Genomic DNA, 21814 nt, shown 5'->3' with positions numbered 1-21814 from the left:
ATGACAATCTCAAGCTTAAAAAGACATTAATTAGCTTAGCACAACTTGCCAAATGCAGTTATAAATTTTGGAAGTTCTGAAGGAGTCTGGATTTCCCTGATATTTTGATTTAATTTCATGTAAATTATTAAAGAAATGGGGATTGTAATCGATGACGAAAAAGAGAAGTGTGTGTGCATGCGCGTGCTTGTGTCTTGGTTGTTATATTCATAATTTGGGTTTCAGAATGTGGAACCGAGTCCTCCCAGGACTCAAAGTATCTCCCTTTGTTTTGGTGAAGGATCATGATTTATGGGCCAAGTTGTGAAGTTGTGTTCTCAGAATTTTGTTCTGAGGGCTCTTTTCAGGATCGTCACTGAGACCCGGACAGCCTCCAACCGTAATTTGTTTGTAGTAATGTTCTACGGGATGTTTTTTTTTTAGATCTCCATAAGGTTCTTGTTTATCATTCCCGTTGCTCCAATTATTTCTGGTACAGTTTTGGTGCTCTTCATCTTCCAAGATCTTTTCACTTCGTTCTTCAGATCTTGGTATTTGGTCATTTTCTTGATTTCTGCATTATTTAAACCAAAATCACTGGGTACTAAAACCTCAATTAGCAATGCTGCCTTTTCCTTTTTTGTATCTTAGTACTATGTCCCATTGCAGTGCTTTGTTTGCTATGTTCATGCTGGTTGGGATCATCAATTCGTACGTGAGCATCATGTCCTTGCTTTCAATTGTTGCTTTTGGTTTGTGTTTCCATGAGTTATCCGGAACTGGGATATTGCAATTTCTACAGATGTGCCAGTGGATTACTCTATATACCTTGTTGAGCCTTTGTGTGTGCCGCTGTTCTGGCACGAGTTTTTTTCATCCCGATAAGAGGTGGCTCGTGCCTTCTGTTTAAACATTGCAAAACCTACACTTGTCCAATTGACTCAGTCCCACCATCTATTTAAAGCCATTGGTGTAGTGTTCTTTGTATTGGGCATTCATAATGATTCATTATCCGTCCCAATTGAGCTGACCCCTTCTGAGCCATTCTCGTGATCCTTCTTTGTCTATCCCCAATCTGTTCAACTTTTTTTTTTTTAATTTTTTCCTGCTCTTTTGTTTTTCTCCTTGTTGTCACCGTATATCTGTTGGTATTTCGGCTTGTATTTTTCTTTGGTCTTTTTTGCAATCATTGGGCTGTATTTGTTGCTGTTTCAGTTTGATGCATGAGATATTCTATTCGCACCTGTTTTTGGAAGTGTTTTTGCAAGGTGAGTGAAAGATACCTTTTGTGGCTTTTTTTTCTTCTATCGTTTGATGTGGCCAAATTTTCTATCATTTGATACAAAAAGCTTTAAATCATCCATTTACAGAAAAATGTGGAGGTGGTTGATAATTTTTGAAGTGATTCCTGTTCGAAGTTCATATATTGGTGGTAGACATGTCATTGGTCGATATTTGTGAGGAAGTTGGGTTTCTTCAGATTTTGAGATGAGGAAGATGTTACCTTTTGTGAGACATCCATTACCTTAAATTCCTCTTGGATAAGTTTGTTGAATGCTCGAGGATAGTCATTGTGTAGAGCATATAGTTGCTTTAGCCAGAAGTTTGGAATTCCATCCAAGCCAAGGCTTTTTAAATTTTGCATTTTTACAAGTTTTTTTTAAACTTTTTATCCCCCGCCGCGTGGCGGAAGGGGGATATTGTTGTTTTTCTTTTTCTTCAGACTGACAGGTCACGTACTTGCCTCTAAGCTGTGTTGGAGCTATGTTGGAATCCTGATTCAGCGATGAACTGTCATCCCGATGTTTCACATGCAGGGTGATTCATCAATTTGTGTGCCATCCTTCAGATTGTCGTTAAACTGGGCATCCCGTCTGCTTGCATTTGTTGATGGACATTAAAGATCCCATGGTGTCCTTCATGAAGAGTAGGCAAGCTATCTCTGGCACTATGGCAAAATTCCAAATTCCTGCTTTAACCGGCATCAGTGGTACAGCCACACCCTCCACCAATGATGCTACCCACAACCTTGTGCTGCATTCTAATGAAGAAGAAGACTTTTTTTCATTGATTATTACTGGGGGCATTTCCCTTCTATGTTGCTTTATCTTGTGTTGGCTTCATAAATTCCTTTCCAGAAATCTTCTCATTTATCTTTTTCAGGGAAACTTGATTTTTTTTTTTTAACCTCCACCACTGAAGGTGAAGGAGATTATGTTATCACCCATTTCTGTCTGTCTGTTTGTTTCTCTGTTTATGTGCATGAGATCTCAAAAAGTTGTGGACGGATTCGGATGAAACTTGGTAGACATGTTGGGTGTTTATTGATTCGATTTTGGTGAAGATCCGAATCCGGATCTGGATATGAGGATTATTTAATTTTTTGAGTGATTCTTCATTATTGAGAGATAGGGCCAAAAATTATATATAGCAAGATATTTCAAAAATGTATTGGGCCCGATATGTTGTCGTGGATTGAGCATTATATAGCAGAGGTATGCGCTCCACTGAGTGCCCTTCTATTTTCACATATTTTACTCTTCATGAGGTATCTATGGATTGTTGATGCTGTTCTTTTAATGAATAAAATGGAACCGTCTCTATTCTGATGGCCAATTTTGTTTTCTTCAGCTGGCCCAGATATGATGCTCCTCCACGATGCATCCCCTACTCTTCATGCATAGACTACACTTTACAGTGGAGGACGATTTCCTTCTCCTCTACATGCCAGCTTTCTTCATTTAAGGTTCTTTTCTAGAGCTTTATTTTAGATTTTTCTTCTGAGACAGGAAGCACCTTTTCAGTGTACCTTCAGTGTACCCAGTATACCTTACCAGTATACTGGGCCGGTGTATACCCCGGTCAAAAATAGGTGTACCATATCCCTGTGTGTCGTAAGATGCGACCAGGGTTGCGTCAGGAAGGGCATCCGGCGTAAAACATGTGCCAAATCACTGTGCGGATCATACGGATGATCCGCTGTGGCGACCCCTAACGGGAGCAGCCGAAAGAAGAAGAAGAAGAAGACAGGAAGCACCTTTTCAGCTTCTTGCCTCGGTGCAGATTCCTTTCTCTCTGTGAGTTGATCTTCTTTCCAACAAGAGGAGGTGCAGACTTTATTCTCCACAGTGCACATTTTGGCTGTTCAGTGTGGCTGCACAGAAACAAGGCTTGACCTGTAAAGGAGTGTCTGTCTCCATTTACTCAAGATTTTCCTTTCTTTTTTTCCCAACACAAGATTCGTCTTTCTCCGACGCCCCAGCCCCGCCATCCTCTTGTGCTCCAGGTAAGGATTTCTCCCTTTGGAACTTGCCGCACAGATAGTTCGACAACTTGGTCATGGCGGGAGCAGTATCATATCGCTCAGGGCTTCCCTGCCTTTTGCCTCAATGGCATGCAAAACCAGCAACATCTGTCCCTGGCATCATGGCATGAAAATTGTCCAGGGCACCAGGCAGTCTATTTCAGTCTATTTCGTGCAGTCCAATGGAGACAAGACCAGCCTCGAAACATTGTCTCGATAACACACAGGCCTTGGAGCTGTGTGCCTCGCTTTGGCCTTCGCATCCTCCTCCCACGGAGTCTCTACATCCCATTCTCGTTCATATCATCAGCCTCTCTTCCAAGGCACTCCCTCTCTCTCCTTCCTAATTTTGCCACCAAGATTGAGGCTTCATATTCACCATCATCGGACTTGACCAGTGAGATGAGGAAATTACTTGTCGATGCCACCAACGCCATCTTGTGTGTCCATTAACACGATCCAGTTGTGTGTGTGTGTGTGTGTGTGTGTGTGTGTGTGTGTGTGTGTGTGTGTGTGTGTGTGTGTGTGTGTGTGTGTGTGTGTGTGTGTGTGTGTGTGTGTGTGTGTGTGTGTGTGTGTGTGTGTGTGTGTGTGTGTGTGTGTGTGTGGCTTTATTCAAAAGAGTTCCTGCTGTCATAGAATAATTAAAATGGGACTGTTGGAAAACCACTCGTCAATTTACTTGTTTGGAAAGCTAATAATCGATTTACTTGGAATGAAAATTCATGTCTGTTTAATGGTAAAGTAATTCATGTTTTGAAATCCTGTCTTTCAGTGGAGGAAGAGGAAGAAGCAGGATTTAGAACTTTAATGGAGCAGTTCTAATGATACGACAGCCGAAACCCTTGACAAGGAAGTGTGACAGACATGGAAGAAACACATAAAATTATATTTTCTAGTAATACTTCTTGAAGCAATAGAAAAATATTTAAAAGTACATGAAAGAAGCACACAAACAACCATAACCACAGCCATGACACACAGCAACAACAAAAAGAACAATTACGTGAAACAAAAGTTCCGTTTTTTCATGAGTTTCACTTCATTTTACATCCTCCTTGAAACTTACAGATGGACATGCCTTATGTTTGTGAAATGAAACGTGCTGTCATTTGACTAAACCCACGAGCAAGCGACGGTCAGACACAGCTTGTCTGTATTAGGGAAGTTGATATTTGTAAACACAGAAGTAACAGTATTTGTAGCTAATAATGCACCAAGCAGGCAATGGTCCAACATTATACGAAATGTTGCAAATATTGGAACACATTCTGTCTTGTTGGTGCAGCTTTGTGGTAAACCAATGCACTTCGTTGTGCATTACTGATTTACTATATTTCAACACCTACACCAAGAACCTTCGGTGTGCAACTTCAATATCTCCACCACATATTCCCAATGTCCCTGGGAAATGTTTTGTCCTTTGAGGAAGAAGTTTCTTCAGCTTTATTTCTAATTTTGGTAAAAGGATCTGCAATAAGAGCAAAGGATAACATCTTCTATCCACATGGCAATAGGAAACATTCTTACATACCTATGATTGATATATATATATATATATATATATATATATATATATATATATATATATATATATATATATATATATATATATATATATATATTGTTACGGATTCGCGCCCGCCGGCGTGCTGACGGCCACGTAACTCGAATCGCGGCACGTCGCCCACCGGACGGACAATCCAGTCGTGACCCTCTCGGACTAACGCCGGGAACCAGTCACGGGTGGACCTTTCGGTCTCACCGCGATCGAGCCAATCGGCCCCCGCGTGGGATAGGGTTTCTCGCCAAATTCGACCTACCCAAGTACCCACACGGAGGGTAGACCGGGCGATCGCACCTCGCCGCAGGTCGACTTCGGACACGGGCCACTTAAGCGACCCGTTCCGTACTATCGGGATAACCTAGCGGTGTTATCGTCGGCCTCGACGGTTCGATTAATTATCGGGCGTATTCAGCCCACTACCAACCCTTTACGTGAAGCAAGATGAGGATTCAATGAAAGAAATGACGAAGTGAAGCGGGAAAACAGTTCAACATAAAGCACATTTATTCGCGATGAACGGAAAGCACACATATACAATTCCACCAAAAGCACATAGAAAAGAAGAAGACAAAAAGCAAATGCGACAATGCAGATCTAATACCGACTACGCGAGCACATGGCAACACTTATACAATTTTACTTCACAGACGGCGCCGACAACACACATTCCCAAAGCAAAAGAAAAGAGAACCACCCTCCAGGATGAGGGGGTAGGCGGGCCTGGGGCCGAGACCGTGTCGGGCCTACCCGTCTGGTGATGAGACGTGGAGCGGCGGTGGTGCCTCAACTCCGCGGGCCTCGCGGACAGTGTCTGGTAGGGGGTGGGAAGGGGGCCCCCTTGGTCGCACTATCTCAGTGTGGGGGGAAACAGGAGGGGGTTGCTGATGCTCGGGGAAAGGAGGATTTTTACTCTGTCTCGGGTCCCGCGACGAGCGTCTCCACCTCGACCAGGTCGCGCCGTCGGCCTCCCTGGTGTGCAGCTCCCGGCACCGACGCGAGCACCCCCTCGTCTGCCTTCGCCGCCGCCGCCTCTCCACAGCTCCGTCCTCTTCGCTCCGACTCCAACTCCGAACTCTTCCTCCTGCGAACTCCCCAACTGCACTCAACTCCAACGCACACGACGACGACGAAGTCTTAACTGACTTGACTGACGAACGCGGTCGCTTATATAAGCCCCGTGGCTTCGCCTTTGACCCCCTGCCTTCGACCTTTCATCTCGCTCCCCATTGGCCCGAGAAAAAGTGGGCGTGAATGCATTTTGATCCATGAATTTGCATATAGCGACCGCCCTCCAACGCCCTGGAGGCGGGGCCAAATCGCCCCTCGCTCACCGATTGGACGGAACAAAAGTGGGCGTGAGTCGTTTTTGATCCGTTTTTGGAGCGGAAAGTCCGTGGTTTTGTACACGCTGTTCGGCGCGCGCCCTGCACGAGTCCAATACCGGTACCCACAAGCGGCGCAAGAACGGTGGCGATGCGACGGTTGCGAGGGTTGACGGCAAAGGTCGTGGCTGCTGTGGTGAAGCGGCGCCGCGGTGGGTGGTTGATGTTGTGATGACTGTTGAGACGCGGTTGGCGGTGGTAATCATGGCGGTTGGTCCAAAATAAAGATAGTAAAAGAAAAACGGCTATCCTGAAGAGTCGCAGCACGCATGAATGACATGTATTCCCACTAGACAATGGGTTTGGGCCGAACTACACATATACTTACCGAGATATCTCACCTAAAGGACCTGAATGGTGGTTTGCGAATTTGGTAACCACAACACTACCCCCTCCCCTTTTTACAGACTCGTCCCGAGTCGTCAAATTCTCGTGTGCCATCATGTGTAGTTTTCCCCTAGTACATTTTACCTACGGATCCCTGAGTGCGACATTCATGGTATTCGTGTCCCCAAAATAAATAACCTGAGGGCTGCGTAACTACCTAAACAAACTCACTCACACGGACGACTTAAATAAAATTGCCGGCGCTAAGACAAACATGCCGGGGGCGCACTCATATGTACAGTACATCTTAACCTTAACTTACAAATTTTACACTAAACCATGGCCCAGGATCAATGAACTCTGCAAAAGAAAAGCAGTTAGCAGGGAGCCAGGCTGCTCGCATGCAGTCTCTGGCTCAAAACAATGCAGGTGATGGGGAACGTGGCTGGCTGCTCACACGCAGTCCAAGGCCTTCCCTTTTGAACTGAACGCAGTGAACCACAACGGTTCATGGGCTGCACAAACGTAGTCTCCGTGCCAGCTCAAGTGGCACACGCAATGAACACAACGAATGGATGGATGAATGGATGGACGCAAAACACGGTGCACGGGCTGCACAAACGTAGTCTCCGTGCCAGCTCAAGTGGCACACGCAATGAACACAACGAATGGATAGATGAACACAAACACGGTGCACGGGCCGCCACTGCAGGCCCGTGTTGTAGCTGCCAACAGGGCAGTGCTTGCAGCTTGCAAACTGTTGCCTTGCGGATCCTGGCGCACATGGAATTGAACAGGGGGGGGGGGGGCAAAGCAAAATTGAACGGGGCTGGTGAACATGGGCAGTGGGCATGGCAAAGGCAGCAGGCAAACACAGCCTGCAGAATAAGGCCGCTGCAGGCAAACACAGCCGGCAGATGAACTGGCCGGCACAGGCCTTGAAGTACAGCAGCTGCAGACGATCCAGCTGGCACAGGCCTTGCAGCACACAACAGCTGCCGATGAAGTGGGCCGGCACAGGCCTTGAAAAAAAAACCGCCAGCCGGCAGATGAAGTGGGCCGGCACAGGCCTTGCAGCAACACAGCCAGCAGATGAAGCTGGCCAGCTTTTGCCGTTCAGTGGAGGTTGGTGGAGGGAGTGCGGTGGTGCTGGCCACTTGGAAGGCGGGCTCGGACCTACCTTCCTGTCTCCCTCCCAACCTATCGCCTTTGCCTGTCACTGTACATACCCACTCCCTTAATTTGTGAAAAACCAATTTAGCCCCAACTTATTTTTTTTGTTGTTTTTATTTTTACTTCCCCACTATAAATCGTCCCCTAACCCCCTTTATCGTCCTTGTTCGGCTAACCTATCCTGTCACCGAGCCTACTCCCAACCCCTACGTTCCCTTCCCGGAGGGGAATAAGGGAGAGCTAACGTCCTGTGTCGAGGCCCAACGAAGCCTCAGAATGGCCTCCCCAGAGTTCGGCGATCTTAACACCAAGTGGGTCCAGCGGCCCACAACGACAGCGAGGGGATGGATGGTGCGGAGGGGTACATCTCCTAATCTACCCTAACCATTAAACTGTTAAACTACCCCGGGGCTTTCAACAAGCGCCTCTCGCTTAAACTATTGGTTCTAACAACCCAGATTCCCGTCGCCTGTGTTGGTGTCCTTACAATTTCGGGCCTCGCCCCCCAATTTTCTCTCCGTGCCCTCACACGGTCTCATGGCTGGGACACGTGGCTCCCTTTGGCAGGCACGACCCTCTGCCGAATCTCCCGCTATGGCACCCCCGGGAACTACACTGCCTCCGAGCCTACCAGCTCCCTAACACCGGGGAGTGCCCCCCATGGGAACCTCCCCTGAAACGCACACGTGGCAGGCTGGCCTCCCAGGCCCCTTTCCGAGGGTCACCCGTGCCCACAACACTGCCCACGCGGCTAATGGCGCCCCGGGCCCTCGCACCAAGCAGGCGCACCCGTGCCCACTACGCTATCCCGGCCCCCCATGGGCCCTTGGCCTACCACGGCCGACTAGCCTGGTGCCCGGGGTACCCACTCAGCAATACTCACCTTTCGCAGCCACGCTCCCAAGCCCGTCAACAGGGCTCCTGCACCCCTCCAAATGGGTTTCTAGCCTACACCACCACCAACAACAAAACGACCTCCATTTAGTAAATTTGACTAGCCCAGCTAACTCACTCTACACTGACCCTGGGGTCCCTTGGGCGGGAGTCACTCCTCCCCCCAATCACTCATCGCACCATGCATTCCCCATTCGCTCCATACACACAGACCCGCTGGCCTCACTCACTCACCATGTACTCACCTCACAACTTTCCAACACACACACCGCTGAACTCTGCCATCCTTCTAACTACATCCCCTAACTAACTCGTGCTCCCACGTCGTCCCTTAAACTAGTAGCACGTTCCTTTTAACACTACGTAGCTAAGCTACGTCCCCTCTACACACTCAAAGTCTGTCACTGTCCTCAAATGTCCCAAAAATCAATTTCCCAACCTAAAGCTCACTAAATCCCTCTACCTAATCCATTCCACGGACTCCATGAGGACTTACCCCTGCCCCATGAAGTCGGTCTAACTAAGCTAACCCTTCCCCCTAACTAGTTTCCATCCTGTGCCCAGGTAAGGGGGTCTTCCACCCCTTGCCAGGGAATCCTGTGCACTCGAAAGTGAGGCTTGCTTTTTTTTTTTTTTTTATGCGCAGCACCAGCTCGGCAACTCGCGCACTTTGCACCTGCCCGTGACGTCATGCAGCTGCACGTGTTCCTCGTCCCTCCTTGGACGGTACCATCCGGCAGGGATTCCCCTCCTGCCGGATTCCAACCACACGTGCAGCCATGACGTCACCGTGCGCATAAAAAAAAAAAACAAGCCCCACGTCTCGAGGGGTTCCCCACGCGAACACATGTGCTTTGCCCGTTGGAGCTTAACACACACGATCGCGTGGAGAACCCGTCCGGTCCAAATCCATTATCCTGCCTAAACTTTGTCCGTCCGCGGGATCGACAAATCCACCGCGTGCGTTTCCGGACCGGGACTTCACTCTCGCAAGCGAGCACGTGGTGGTCTCGTGCGTTGCACAGCACGAACCTCGTGCTCACTGCTGGGTGAACCCGGCACGGTCCCCAAAACAACTACAGCCGCTACTCGGCTTCCTTTCCTCCCATGTCGCCGTCGTCGTCTCCATTCAACACACGCACACCTGCGTGTTACGACGCTCACACTCCACACCATTAAACTCACACCGGGAGACGCGGCTGCGTGCTCCCGCATGCCAACCGACATCTCCCTCACATACCGCTCTCTCACACACACGGTCTCCCTTGCATTCGGCCGTTCACTCACGCATGCTATTACCCTCACACAAACCACACCACTCACACACGCGGGGCACTCACCCGCGGTGCCTCATCCACACACCGTGGGACAACCACACTGGGGACTCGTGTCCCCACAAGGGTCTCCGGGGCCTCTATACCCCCCAAGCTCTCCGTGCACCTGTCCACAGCACCCGTCCCCTCAACCTCGCAAAGCACGACCGAACTCACCTGGTCGTGACTCGCCTCAAGGGGGCATACTCCCTCCCCTCGTTCCTGGAGGAGGCCATCCAGGTGCTCGCACTGGGTCTCCACCCAGTCAGCCAGCTCCCCCTCATGGTCCTCCACTACCTCTGTGTGTGTGTGCGCGTCACTAACCTTGTCCAATTCACCCTCTATCTCCCGTGTCTCTATACATTTTATTCTTTCTGTCGTCTCCTCTTGTCTATTGGTCTCTGCTTCTTTCTGGCATCTTTCCCTTATCTTTATGTAGGTCAATCTTGCTTTCTCCTTCAGTCGCTCCCGTCCTTCCCTGTTTTTCACTCCTTGCTCTTTCACGATCTCTGCGTACCTCCTCCTTGCTTTCCGTATTAATTGCTCTTTTCTCTCCCTCCCAATTACTTTCACCTCGTCTCTTGTCTCCCGTGTCTCTATACATTTTCTCTCCTTGTTCCTTATTTCTGTCTCTTCCTGGTTCCTTTTTCCTTCCCATCTGAGTCGTTCTTTCTCTCTGAGCCCCATTAGCTGTTCGTTCTCCCTCCGGAGCTCCTCAATCTCCGTTGACTCCAGTCTCGCTCTCCGTTTTAGTTCAATTTCACACTCATATAGTTGTTGTTTTCTCTCCCACTGTTCCTCCTGCTCTTTGTTTTCCAATCTCATTGTTTCTTTCAATTGGCTCACTTCCTTCCTGTGTTTCATTCGCTGTTCTCTCACTACTCTTCCTCGTTTCCTCTCCTGTCCTTCCTTCTCCAGTTTCATGGTTTTCTTCATTTGGTTAATCTCCTTTTTGTGTTTCATTTGCTGCTGTCTAATTACTCTTCCTCGTTTCCTCTCCTGTTTTTCCTTATCCAGTTTCATGGTTTTCTTCATTTGGTTCATCTCCATTTTGTGTTTCATTCGCTGTTCTTTGTCTATCTCCTCGTACTCCAGCCTCAGCTTTTCTTTCAATTGGTCAACCTCAGATTCATGTTCTTTTTGTTTTCTATTCCATTGTTCCTCTCGTTCTTCCCTCTCCAATCTCCTTGTGTCCTTCAATCTCCTGATTTCTCCTTCCTGCTTCATTCCTTGCTCCTTCAACTTCTCCTCGTATTCCAACCTATTTTTTTCCTTTTGTCGTTCCGTTTCAAATTCATACACTTTCAGTTTTTTATTCCACTGTCTCTCTTGTTCCTCGTTCTGCAATCTCATCGTTTCCTTTAATTGATGGATTTCTTTCTCCTGTCTCATTCCTTGTTCTTTATATTTCCTATTCCACTGTCTTCCTTGTTCCTCATTCTGCAATCTCGTTATTTCTTTCAGTTGGCTGACTTCCTTCTTCTGTCTTATTTGTTCTTCCTTCATTACTCTTTTTTGCATCTCATTCTGCAATCTCGTGGTTTCCTTCAGTTGGCTGATTTCCTTCTCCTGTCTCATTCCTTGTTCTTTCAGTACTCTTTCTTGTTCCTCATTCTTTAATCTGGCCTTCGCTTCCAGCTGTTCGATCTGTACAGTGTGGTTCCTTAACGTTTCATTCTCTGTTGTCGTTCTTTCTTCTCTCACCATCCTCAACTCGTTTTGTAATTCCCTCTCTTTGTTTTGGTGTTTCTGTAACTCAGAAGCTTTCTTTTCCAATTCCTTTCTCATCTCCGCACACTCCGACTTTGCTTTGGCTTCGAATTGTTCAATCTGCTCAGTGTGGTTCCTTAACGTTTCATTCTCTGTTCTCTTCCTTTCCTCTTTTAACATCCTCAGTTGGTCTTGTAATCCTCTTTCTTTGTTTTCGTGTTTCAGTATCTCAGAAGTTTTTGTTTCCAATTCCTTTCTCAATTTGCGTGCTTCTTCACTCATTTCATCTCTTCTTTCCACCGCTTCCCTCCTCAATTCGTCCTTTTTTTTTACTGTATTCATTTAGTTTTTTCTGCCATTCCTTTCCCATTCTAATCTCCCCTTCCAGGATTTCTCTTTTAAACTGGCTTGCCCTTACCTCTCGCTTCAGTAGTTCCAAATCCCCATCTTGTTCGCGTTTTTCCTTTTCGAGCTTTGTTTTCCTTTCTCCTTCGTCCCTCAATTCTCCCTGCAGTTCTTCGAACTGTTCTGACTTTTCCAGCAATTCCTCCGACCTTTCCTCGAGCTGTCTCTCTCCTCTTTTTATCTTCCATTCTAGGCTTTCTCTTTCCTGATTGCCTGTTCTTATCTCTTCCTTCAATTGTTCCAACTCCCCATCGTGTTCACATTTTTTCTCTTCCAACAGTATTTCCCTCACTCTCTCCTCCAGTTCTTTGAACCGCCTTGCTTGCTCCAATAATTTTTCCATGAATTGTTTTACTTCCAAGTCGTGCTCCTTTTGTTTCTTTTCGAGCTCGGTTTTCCATTCTTCCTCCCATTGTTTCCTTTCCTGGGAGATACCAATCTGCTGTTCCTCTATTCTTTTGTTCAGTTTGCTCTTCGCATATTCCAACTGACGGGTATAAAACACTACCAAATTCTTTTTCCCACGTAATTTGTCGACTCTATTGGCCAAGTCATGTTTTTGCCACCGAATTCGTTCCAGTAAATCGTCCAATCGCTGTGTCCCCCGTACACGTAATTTTTCTGAAGCGCGTCTGCGTGCCGTTGTGACTCGTCCACTCCACGTTGCACCTCCTCGATATATTCTTCATAACGCTTCACCTTTTCCAAGACATCCCCCAATTGTGCCTGAAGCCTGCCAATGCTCGCATAGTCATCCTGCCATGCCTGCCATGGCACATGCCGTGACCACGTGCCTTGAACCGGTGACTGGGAGCTCACGCCTCGTGCTGTGCCATTAATATCAGCCCGCTCCGTGCTGCACTGAGGTGCGATCGCGCTGCCATTGTGCGACTCCGTTTGCCGGCAAAGTTCGTGCTCAAGCCGCTCCCACTGACCACAGTTAGTGGTGGGGTTATAATTATAAAAAGAACCGACCTGGGCCATGGATCCTACATGACGACACATACCTAATACCCCCGGCTCCCGCTCGCCTTGAGACGCCATCTTGCTTCTCTTAAAGGGTTAATTTAACTCGCTCGTAATTTGGAGGGAATCGGGGGTCGCTCCTCTCACCCCTGGACCGATTCCCGTGAATTTAATTGGAGACAGGAGAGCCCGTTTTCCCGTTCTCCGTTACCAGTGCTGCGAGGAGGGCGATGAGTTTATATCGCACGACCTGACACCAGTGTTACGGATTCGCGCCCGCCGGCGTGCTGACGGCCACGTAACTCGAATCGCGGCACGGGCCCACCGCCCACTTAACTGACTTGACTGACGAACGCGGTCGCTTATATAAGCCCCGTGGCTTCGCCTTTGACCCCCTGCCTTCGACCTTTCACCTCGCTCCCCATTGGCCCGAGAAAAAGTGGGCGTGAATGCATTTTGATCCATGAATTTGCATATAGCGACCGCCCTCCAACGCCCTGGAGGCGGGGCCAAATCGCCCCTCGCTCACCGATTGGACGGAACAAAAGTGGGCGTGAGTCGTTTTTGATCCGTTTTTGGAGCGGAAAGTCCGTGGTTTTGTACACGCTGTTCGGCGCGCGCCCTGCACGAGTCCAATACCGGTACCCACAAGCGGCGCAAGAACGGTGGCGATGCGACGGTTGCGAGGGTTGACGGCAAAGGTCGTGGCTGCTGTGGTGAAGCGGCGCCGCGGTGGGTGGTTGATGTTGTGATGACTGTTGAGACGCGGTTGGCGGTGGTAATCATGGCGGTTGGTCCAAAATAAAGATAGTAAAAGAAAACGGCTATCCTGAAGAGTCGCAGCACGCATGAATGACATGTATTCCCACTAGACAACGGGTTTGGGCCTAACTACACATATACTTACCGAGATATCTCACCTCAGGGACCTGAATGGTGGTTTGCGAATTTGGTAACCACAACAATATATATATATATATATATATATATATATATATATATATATATATATATATATATATATATATATATATATATATATATATATATATATATATATATATATATATATATATATATATATATATATATATATATATATACATATATATATATATATATATATACATATATATATATATATATATATATACATAAGCCTGGTGTTGGCGCAGTGGTAAGGGCAGTGGCTTGGGACCCAAGAGGTCCTGAGTTCAAGCCCCGTTGGGACACTGAATTAATATATATATATATATATATATATATATATATATATATATATATATATATATATATATATATATATATATATATAAAACCAAGTCGAAAACACCAGGGGGTTGACTCAGCCTGCCATCCTTCCGAGGTCGGCGAAATGAGCACCAGTTGTACTGGGCCCAGTGTATGCCCCGGTTAGAATAGGTGTACCATATCCCTGTGTGTCGTAAGAGGCGACCAGGGTTGCGTCAGGAAGGGCATCCGGCGTAAAAACCTATGCCAAATCATTATGCGGACAACAAAACGACGGTTGGTCCGCTGTGGCGACCCCTAACGGGAGCAAGCCGAAAGAGGAAGAAGAAGAAGATGTGTATATATATATATATATATATATATATATATATATATATATATATATATATATATATATATATTGTTACGGCTGTGTAAATTCGCAAACCACCATTCAGGTTCCGTAGGTGAGATATCTCTTAAGTACATGTGTAGTTGGCCCCAAACCCGTTGTCTAGAGGGAATTTATGTGATCCATTCGGGCTGCGATGCTTTGAGATAGCCGTTTTTCTGTTCTGTCTTTATTTTGAACCAACTACGTCTCAACCGCCATCACACAACAACCACCAAGCACAACGCCGCTTCACAACAACCACAACCACGCCATCCTCACTACTCCGCCAGCAACCGTCAACATCTCCACGAACACAAAAGGGGAACAACAACAACTCCCACCCCGGTTTATCTGGTAAACAAGAATGACGGTTGGAACTCAACTCCCACCCCGATTTCTCTGGTAAACAAGAATGACGGTTGGAAACTCAACTCCCGCCCCGATTTCTCTGGTAAACAAGAATGACAGTTGGAAACTCAACTTCCGCCCCGATTTCTCTGGTGGAATGTTCCCCCCCGCGTGCCGCGGAGGGAGGGGCGGGGTGCCGGGGAAATAAAAGGGGCACGGAGGTGCCGCTAGGAGGAAGTCAGGTCAGAGGAGGTCAGGTCAGGGCGGTCGGTGAGAGTGTCAGTATCAGTCGGCGGTTTATGGTCTTCTGCCTGTCTGGGTCTTGGAGAAGCGGTCCGTAGAGCGACCCGCTCGTTGGAGCTTGCAGTCGGTGGAGAGTCCGGACGTCGCGGAGGGGACGCGGACTGGAGGTGCCGCTTTGCCAGCTGTGTTGCACGGACCTGCGCGTTCGTACAAGGAGCGTCGGAGAGAGCTCGCCCACCATCGTACTGCGAGAGTGCAGGTAACCTGCAACGGTCTCGTGGGACTCGTTCGGTCTGCCAAGTCCCACGCCATAAAGGCCCACGGGCCCCGTCTGCCCCCTTGTCTTTGAGGGTGGCCTTTTCTTTTGTTTTTGTATGGATCTCGTGGCACCGTGTCTTGTAAAGTAGAACTGTATAAGTGTTGCCGTGTGTACGCGTTAGTCGGTCGTATTACATTTGCTTTTTTTATGCATTATTGTTTTAATTGCTATATGTGTGCTCTCGCTGTGTCATGTAAATAAAGTGCTTGCATGTTGAACTGTTCCCGTTTCGCTTTGTCTTTTCTCCATTGACTCTCCATCCTGCTTCACGTAAAGGGTTCGTAGCGGGTGCAAGATCCCGGTAATTGATCTGAACTGTCGAGGTCGACGATAACACGGAACGGGCCGCCCAAGTGGCTCGTGTCCGGAGTCGACCTGCAGCGAGGTACGATCGCCCGGTTTACCATCCGCATGGGTACTTAGGTAGGTCGAGTTTGGCGAACAACCCTATCCTATGCGGGTGGCCGATTGGCACGATCGTGGTGAGGTCGAAAGGCCCACCCGTGACTGGCTCCAGGCGATAGTTCCCGGAAGGTCATGACAGAATTGTCCGTCCGGTGGGCGACGTGCCGCGATTCGAGTCACGTGGCCGTTTGCACGCCGGCGGGTGCGAATTCGCAACTATATATATATATATATATATATATATATATATATATATATATATATATATATATATATATATATATATATATATATATATATATATATATATACAGTGGGGAGAACAAGTATTTGATACACTGCCGATTTTGCAGGTTTTCCCACTTACAAAGCACGTTGAGGTCTGTAATTTTTATCATAGGTACACTTTAACTGTGAAAGACGGAATCCAAAACAAAAATCCTGAAAATCACATTGTATGATTTTAAAATAATTAATTGGCATTTTATTGCATGAAATAAGTATTTGATCACCAACCAACCAGTAAGAATTCTGGCTCTCACAGACCTGTTAGTTTTGTCTTTAAGAAGCCCTCCCATTCTCCACTCATTACCTGTATTAACTGCACCTGTTTGAACTCGTTATCTGCATAAAAGACAGCTGTCCACACTTAATCAATCAGACTCCAACCTCTCCACAATGGGCAAGACCAGAGAGCTGTCTAAGGACATCAGGGACAAAATTGTAGACTTGCACAAGGCTGGGATGGGCAACAGGACAATATGCAAGCAGCTTTGTGAGAAGGCAACAACTGTTGGCGCAATTATTAGAAAATGGAAGAAGTTCAAGATAACAGTCAATCTCCCTCGGTCTGGGGCTCCATGCAAGATCTCACCTCGTGGAGCCTCAATGATCATGAGAAAGGTGAGGGATCAGCCCAGAACTACACGGCAGGACCTGGTCAATGACCTGAAGAGAGCTGGGACCACAGTATCAAAGAAAACCATAATTAAGACACTACGCCGTCATGGATTAAAATCCTGCAGCGCACGCAAGGTCCCTCTGCTCAAGCCAGCGCATGTCCAGGCCCGTCTGAAGTTTGCCAATGACCATCTAGATGATCCAGAGGAGGAATGGGAGAAGGTCATGTGGTCTGATGAGACCAAAATAGAGCTTTTTGGTTTAAACTCCATTCGCCATGTTTGGAGGAAGAAGAAGGATGAGTACAACCCCAAGAACACCATCCCAACCGTGAAGCGTGGTAGTGGAAACATCATCCTTTGGGGATGCTTTTCTGCAAAGGGGACAGGACGACTGCAGCGTATCGAGGGAAGGATGGATGGGGCCATGTATCGCGAGATCTTGGCCAGCAACCTCTTCCCTCAACAAGAGCATTGAAGATGGGGCGTGGCTGGGTCTTCCAGCATGACAACGACCCGAAACACACAGCCAGGGCAACTAAGGAGTGGCTCCAGAAGAAGCATCTCAAGGTCCTGGAGTGGCCGAGCCAGTCTCCAGACCTAAACCCAATAGAAAATCTTTGGAGGGAGCTGAAAGTCTGTGTTGCCCAGCGACAACCCCGAAACCCGAAGGATATAGAGAAGATCTGTATAGAGGAGTGGGCCAAAATCCCTGCTGCAGTCTGTGAAAACCTGGTTAAGAACTGCAGGAAACGTCTGAACTCTGTAATTGCAAACATAGGTTTCTGTACCAAATATTAAGTTCTGTTTTTCTGATGTATCAAATACTTATTTCATGCAATAAAATGCAAATTAATTATTTAAAAATCATACAATGTGATTTTCAGGATTTTTGTTTTAGATTCCGTCTTTCACAGTTGAAGTGTACCTATGATAAAAATTACAGACCTCTACGTGCTTTGTAAGTGGGAAAACCTGCAAAATCGGCAGTGTATCAAATACTTGTTCTCCCCACTGTATATGTATATATATATATATATATATATATATATATATATATATATATATATATATATATATATATATGTATGTATGTATGTATGTATGTATGTATGTATGTATGTATGTATGTATGTATGTATGTATGTATATATATATATATATATATATATATATATATATATATATATATATATATATATATATATGCCTGGTGTTGGCGCAGTGGTTAGGGCAGCGGCTTGGGATCCAAAAGGTCCTGAGTTCAAGCCCCGTTGAGCCACTGAATTAATACACCAGGGGGTTGACTCAGCCTGTCATCCTTCCGAGGTTGGCGAAATGAGTACCAGTGTACTGGGCCGGTGTATACCCCGGTTAAAAATAGGTGTACGATATCCCTGTGTCGTAAGAGGCGACCAGGGTTGCGTCAGGAAGGGCATCCGGCGTAAAACATGTGCCAAATCACTATGCGGATCATACGGATGATCCGCTGTGGCGACCCCTAACGGGAGCAGCCGAAAGAAGAAGAAGAAGAAGATATATTATATATATATATATATATATATATAATATATATATATATATATATGTATATGTATATATGTATGTATGTATTTATATGTATATGTGTACATGTATGTATGTATGTATGTATGTATGTGTATATATATATATATATATATATATATATATATATATATATATATATATGTATTTATATATATATATATGTACATATATGTATGTATGTATGTATATATATATATATATATATATATATATATATATATATGTATATGTGTACATGTATGTATATATATATATATATGTATGTATATCCAATCTGACGAATGCATACCAACATGCAGGTCCTCAGATAGTTATTTTCCTAAATGCATGTCCAGGATAGACCCATCCCCATGTCTGGTGTGATTCTCAATGTGATACGTTGAGAAGGATAAAAAACAGATTCCCTCTCTTATGGGAAGCTTTTTCTCTTTACGACATACACATTCATGCATGTGAGATAGCCGTTTGTTTCACCGACGCCAACACCTGCCTTCCCCCTTTCTTTCACGGACACCGAGACCCGCCTTTTTCCATCGACGTTCGACACCCCGTCCAGCTGCTCTATGGACGCTGACTGGCTTCTTTTCATATTGGGCTGAACAGTGAAGTGATAATTGTTGTTGGCAGTTTTATGAGCACTTCACGTTTGTGCTCGGTATTTCTGACAAATGGCTGCTTTTTTGCTCGCACAGCACCACAGACATGGCCTCTTAAGCAGGAATAACCACGGACTTGCAGGTTGTCATGGTAACGGTGCACAAGTGGGGTGGGGCGAATTTTGTGGGGAGTCTGTGCCGCCAAGACAGGCAGCCTATAAAAAGAGGGAGGGTTCCATTCGGGTGTGAGCGATTAGAGCGGCGTGCACGCAGGTCAGTCGACAACGAGTCAGTTTGTCAGTCAGTTGGCGATAGCTGGTTGCGGTTCTGACAGCTTTGAGAGTGTTTTATCGTTCCAGTCAGATGGTTTGCTTATTCAGCACCAGTCAGACGGCGGCTTCATTGTGCCAATCAGATGGTTGGTTACTTCATCATTCCAGTCAGACAGTCGCTCTTGGCGTACCTGTTTCTTGTAGGTGATGTCGACTGTCATTCAAGCCTGTTTGCGAGTGGGTGCACGGCAAGGCTGGGTGCTGGCGACGGATGAGGCACACTCACACATTTCAGGACGTTTTTGTTTGACGGACGACTTCTCTTTGGTGAGCGAGACGATTCTTATTAGCCCCCCCTCCCCCGAATGATCTACTGGGTACCCTTGTCTGTGTTTAATTAAGTAAGTCAATCCCCGATAAGCATCTCCTCTCTCTCTTTTCTATCATTCTGATTGATTTTTCCTGATTAATTATTTATTTGCTTGCGATCATTTTGATTGATTTGGAATTTACTTATTTTACCTCACGGAAATAAAAAGTTATTTTTATTTATTTATTTTCTTATTAACAAATTGCTTGTTGACGTTCCAACGTGTCCGTCCGTGCTTGTCCTTTCCTTACATTGAACCAGCATTGTCCGAACTGAGATGTACTGCAAGGTAATTAATTACCACAGACTTGACCAATAATAGTCAGCGCGCACAAGCGGTTAAACGCTCGGCCGCCCTAATCAAGATAAGATTGGTGCTTTGCTGAGGGCACGCTCCCCATTCATGTAACCCTGTGACCTCCAGTTAAACGGCATAAGTAGACGGTGGACACTGGAACTCGTGGATAACTGGGTGGCGTTCGTGGTTCTAAAGCAACCCACCGCACCACAAAGTTAATTGTGAGCGGTGGCCCCAGGTCCGGCTCTTCCGAGGACAAATGGAGATTAAACCCCCTGAGTACAAACTGGTGTCTTGGTACCCATGGCCGTAACTATATATATATATATATATATATATATATATATATATATATATATATATATATATATATATATATATATATATATATATATATATATATATATATGTCCCTGATGTTGGCTTAATGGTTGGAGTGGTGGGCTTGAGATCCTCGTGTCCTGAGTTCAAATTCTGCTTGGCTGTTCAGTAACTACCAGGTGGGGTTGACTCAGCCTGTCATCCTTCTGAGGTCGGCAAAATGAGTACCAGCATGCTGGTATCCTGTGTGGGAGTGGCGAACCATCCAGGATTGTGCCCAATAGCACAGGAGACTGCTTTGGCAGCACCAACACTGCACAGAGTACTGTCCTAATGGATGGAATAGAATACAGGGTGAATCAAAATATCGTATAAACACTTTGAGATGTTTTATTACCGAAAGTTAATTGAGTGGATATAAATCCAATGTTGCTACACAAGCGGTGGATATGTGGAAATGTGATTTATTAATTTTTTCAAACAAATAATTTTTTGCTGATGAAAGTCAAAATTGCTGCAAAAATGTAGTTTATAGTATTTTCTTTAATGCTCGACTCCAGTCACCAGATTGATTTCCATCAGTCCTATTAAGATATTCTTATTATTTATTGCGTATAGCTGAAAACTCCTAGAAGATGTTCAGGAAATCTCACCATACATTTTCTGAAGCATTAGAAACTGTTTGGCAGAAAGCTTTGCTTTTTGACACAAAGCCATCTGCCAATGGCATTAGGGATTCTCATTTTGGCTGACTTGCAGATTGCCTTCACACAACAACACAAAATGCTCACAACATTGGGACCGGGTCAGGATATGTTAAGGCATCCAAAACATGCATGATCCTCGATCACTTACTAATTGACATGTCAACACACCATCAACATTTCCCAATCTTTCAAGTAAATGTATCGAAACATATTATAGAGCAGTTCTACAACCCATGGTACTTCAGTGGTGAAATTTGTCTTTCAGCCACATGAGTTTTACAAGAATGGTCTTGCCTTGCCCGGCCCCTTGGTATTGTGTCTTCCATGAGCTCATTCAGACATTTCAGCTGATCTCATTCAGACATCTTAGGTAAGCTGCATGTATATTCAGTTGTCACACTGTTGTTTGTACAGCTTAATCTAAAGATGTTTGATCGAGCACAGCAGCTGGCCATATGTGTACCCAGTTTTGGCAGTATTTGGCACCTTCTCGCCACACCGTGAAAGAGTGGTTGCCAATATGCTGATTGACCCTACCAGGCTCCCAGCATAAAGTTGCCTGAAAATTATCCAACTGCTATATTGGCATCAACACAATGCATCCAATTATTTCAGATCACAAGCATGCATTTTGCACTGTCTCACCTACTGCTGGCAATTTTGTTTTCGTTGTAGCACACTACATGAACAAGGAAGTCTTCACCATTGTGGCAGCATTGGCAGAAATGAGTAGTTATTGCATGCAATTGGACATGGTTTTGGGAGAGACCTGTATTTTGCACAGTTACAACAGGGCTTTATATTAATCACCATCAGAAACCAT

The 21814-nt window shown here is 45.9% G+C and overlaps 2 protein-coding genes across 14 annotated transcripts in view; one reads left to right on the top strand and one right to left on the bottom strand.

Annotated features, from left to right (window-relative positions):
• The window catches only part of SLC16A4 (solute carrier family 16 member 4), a 168366-nt gene that overhangs the window by 104287 nt on the left and 42265 nt on the right, over positions 1-21814 (bottom strand). The gene's annotated exons all lie outside the window — the stretch shown is intronic.
• Positions 1-21814, top strand: part of LOC147020185 (uncharacterized) — an 87982-nt gene that overhangs the window by 35370 nt on the left and 30798 nt on the right. For 2 of the 11 annotated variants that reach the window (XR_015061682.1, XM_085895304.1), the window contains exon 3: positions 19500-19622. The exons of 6 other annotated variants lie outside the window; for them this stretch is intronic. Coding sequence is in view for 1 of the 5 variants with exons in the window: in XM_085895304.1 (XP_085751430.1) it covers positions 19500-19622 (123 nt within the window). In the remaining 4 variants the exon portion in view is untranslated. Of the gene's footprint in view, positions 1-1194; positions 1248-1672; positions 2583-19499; positions 19623-21814 lie in introns of those variants that run through there. 3 more of the 11 variants (XR_015061685.1, XR_015061679.1, XR_015061684.1) reach the window with 3 other exon arrangements.

This window comes from Eptatretus burgeri, chromosome 9 (genome assembly GCF_056783735.1).
Source record: "Eptatretus burgeri isolate ZD-2024b chromosome 9, Ebu_testis_v1, whole genome shotgun sequence".
Taxonomy (NCBI): Eukaryota; Metazoa; Chordata; class Myxini; order Myxiniformes; family Myxinidae; genus Eptatretus; species Eptatretus burgeri.
This window is presented reverse-complemented; position numbering and strand designations above follow the sequence as displayed.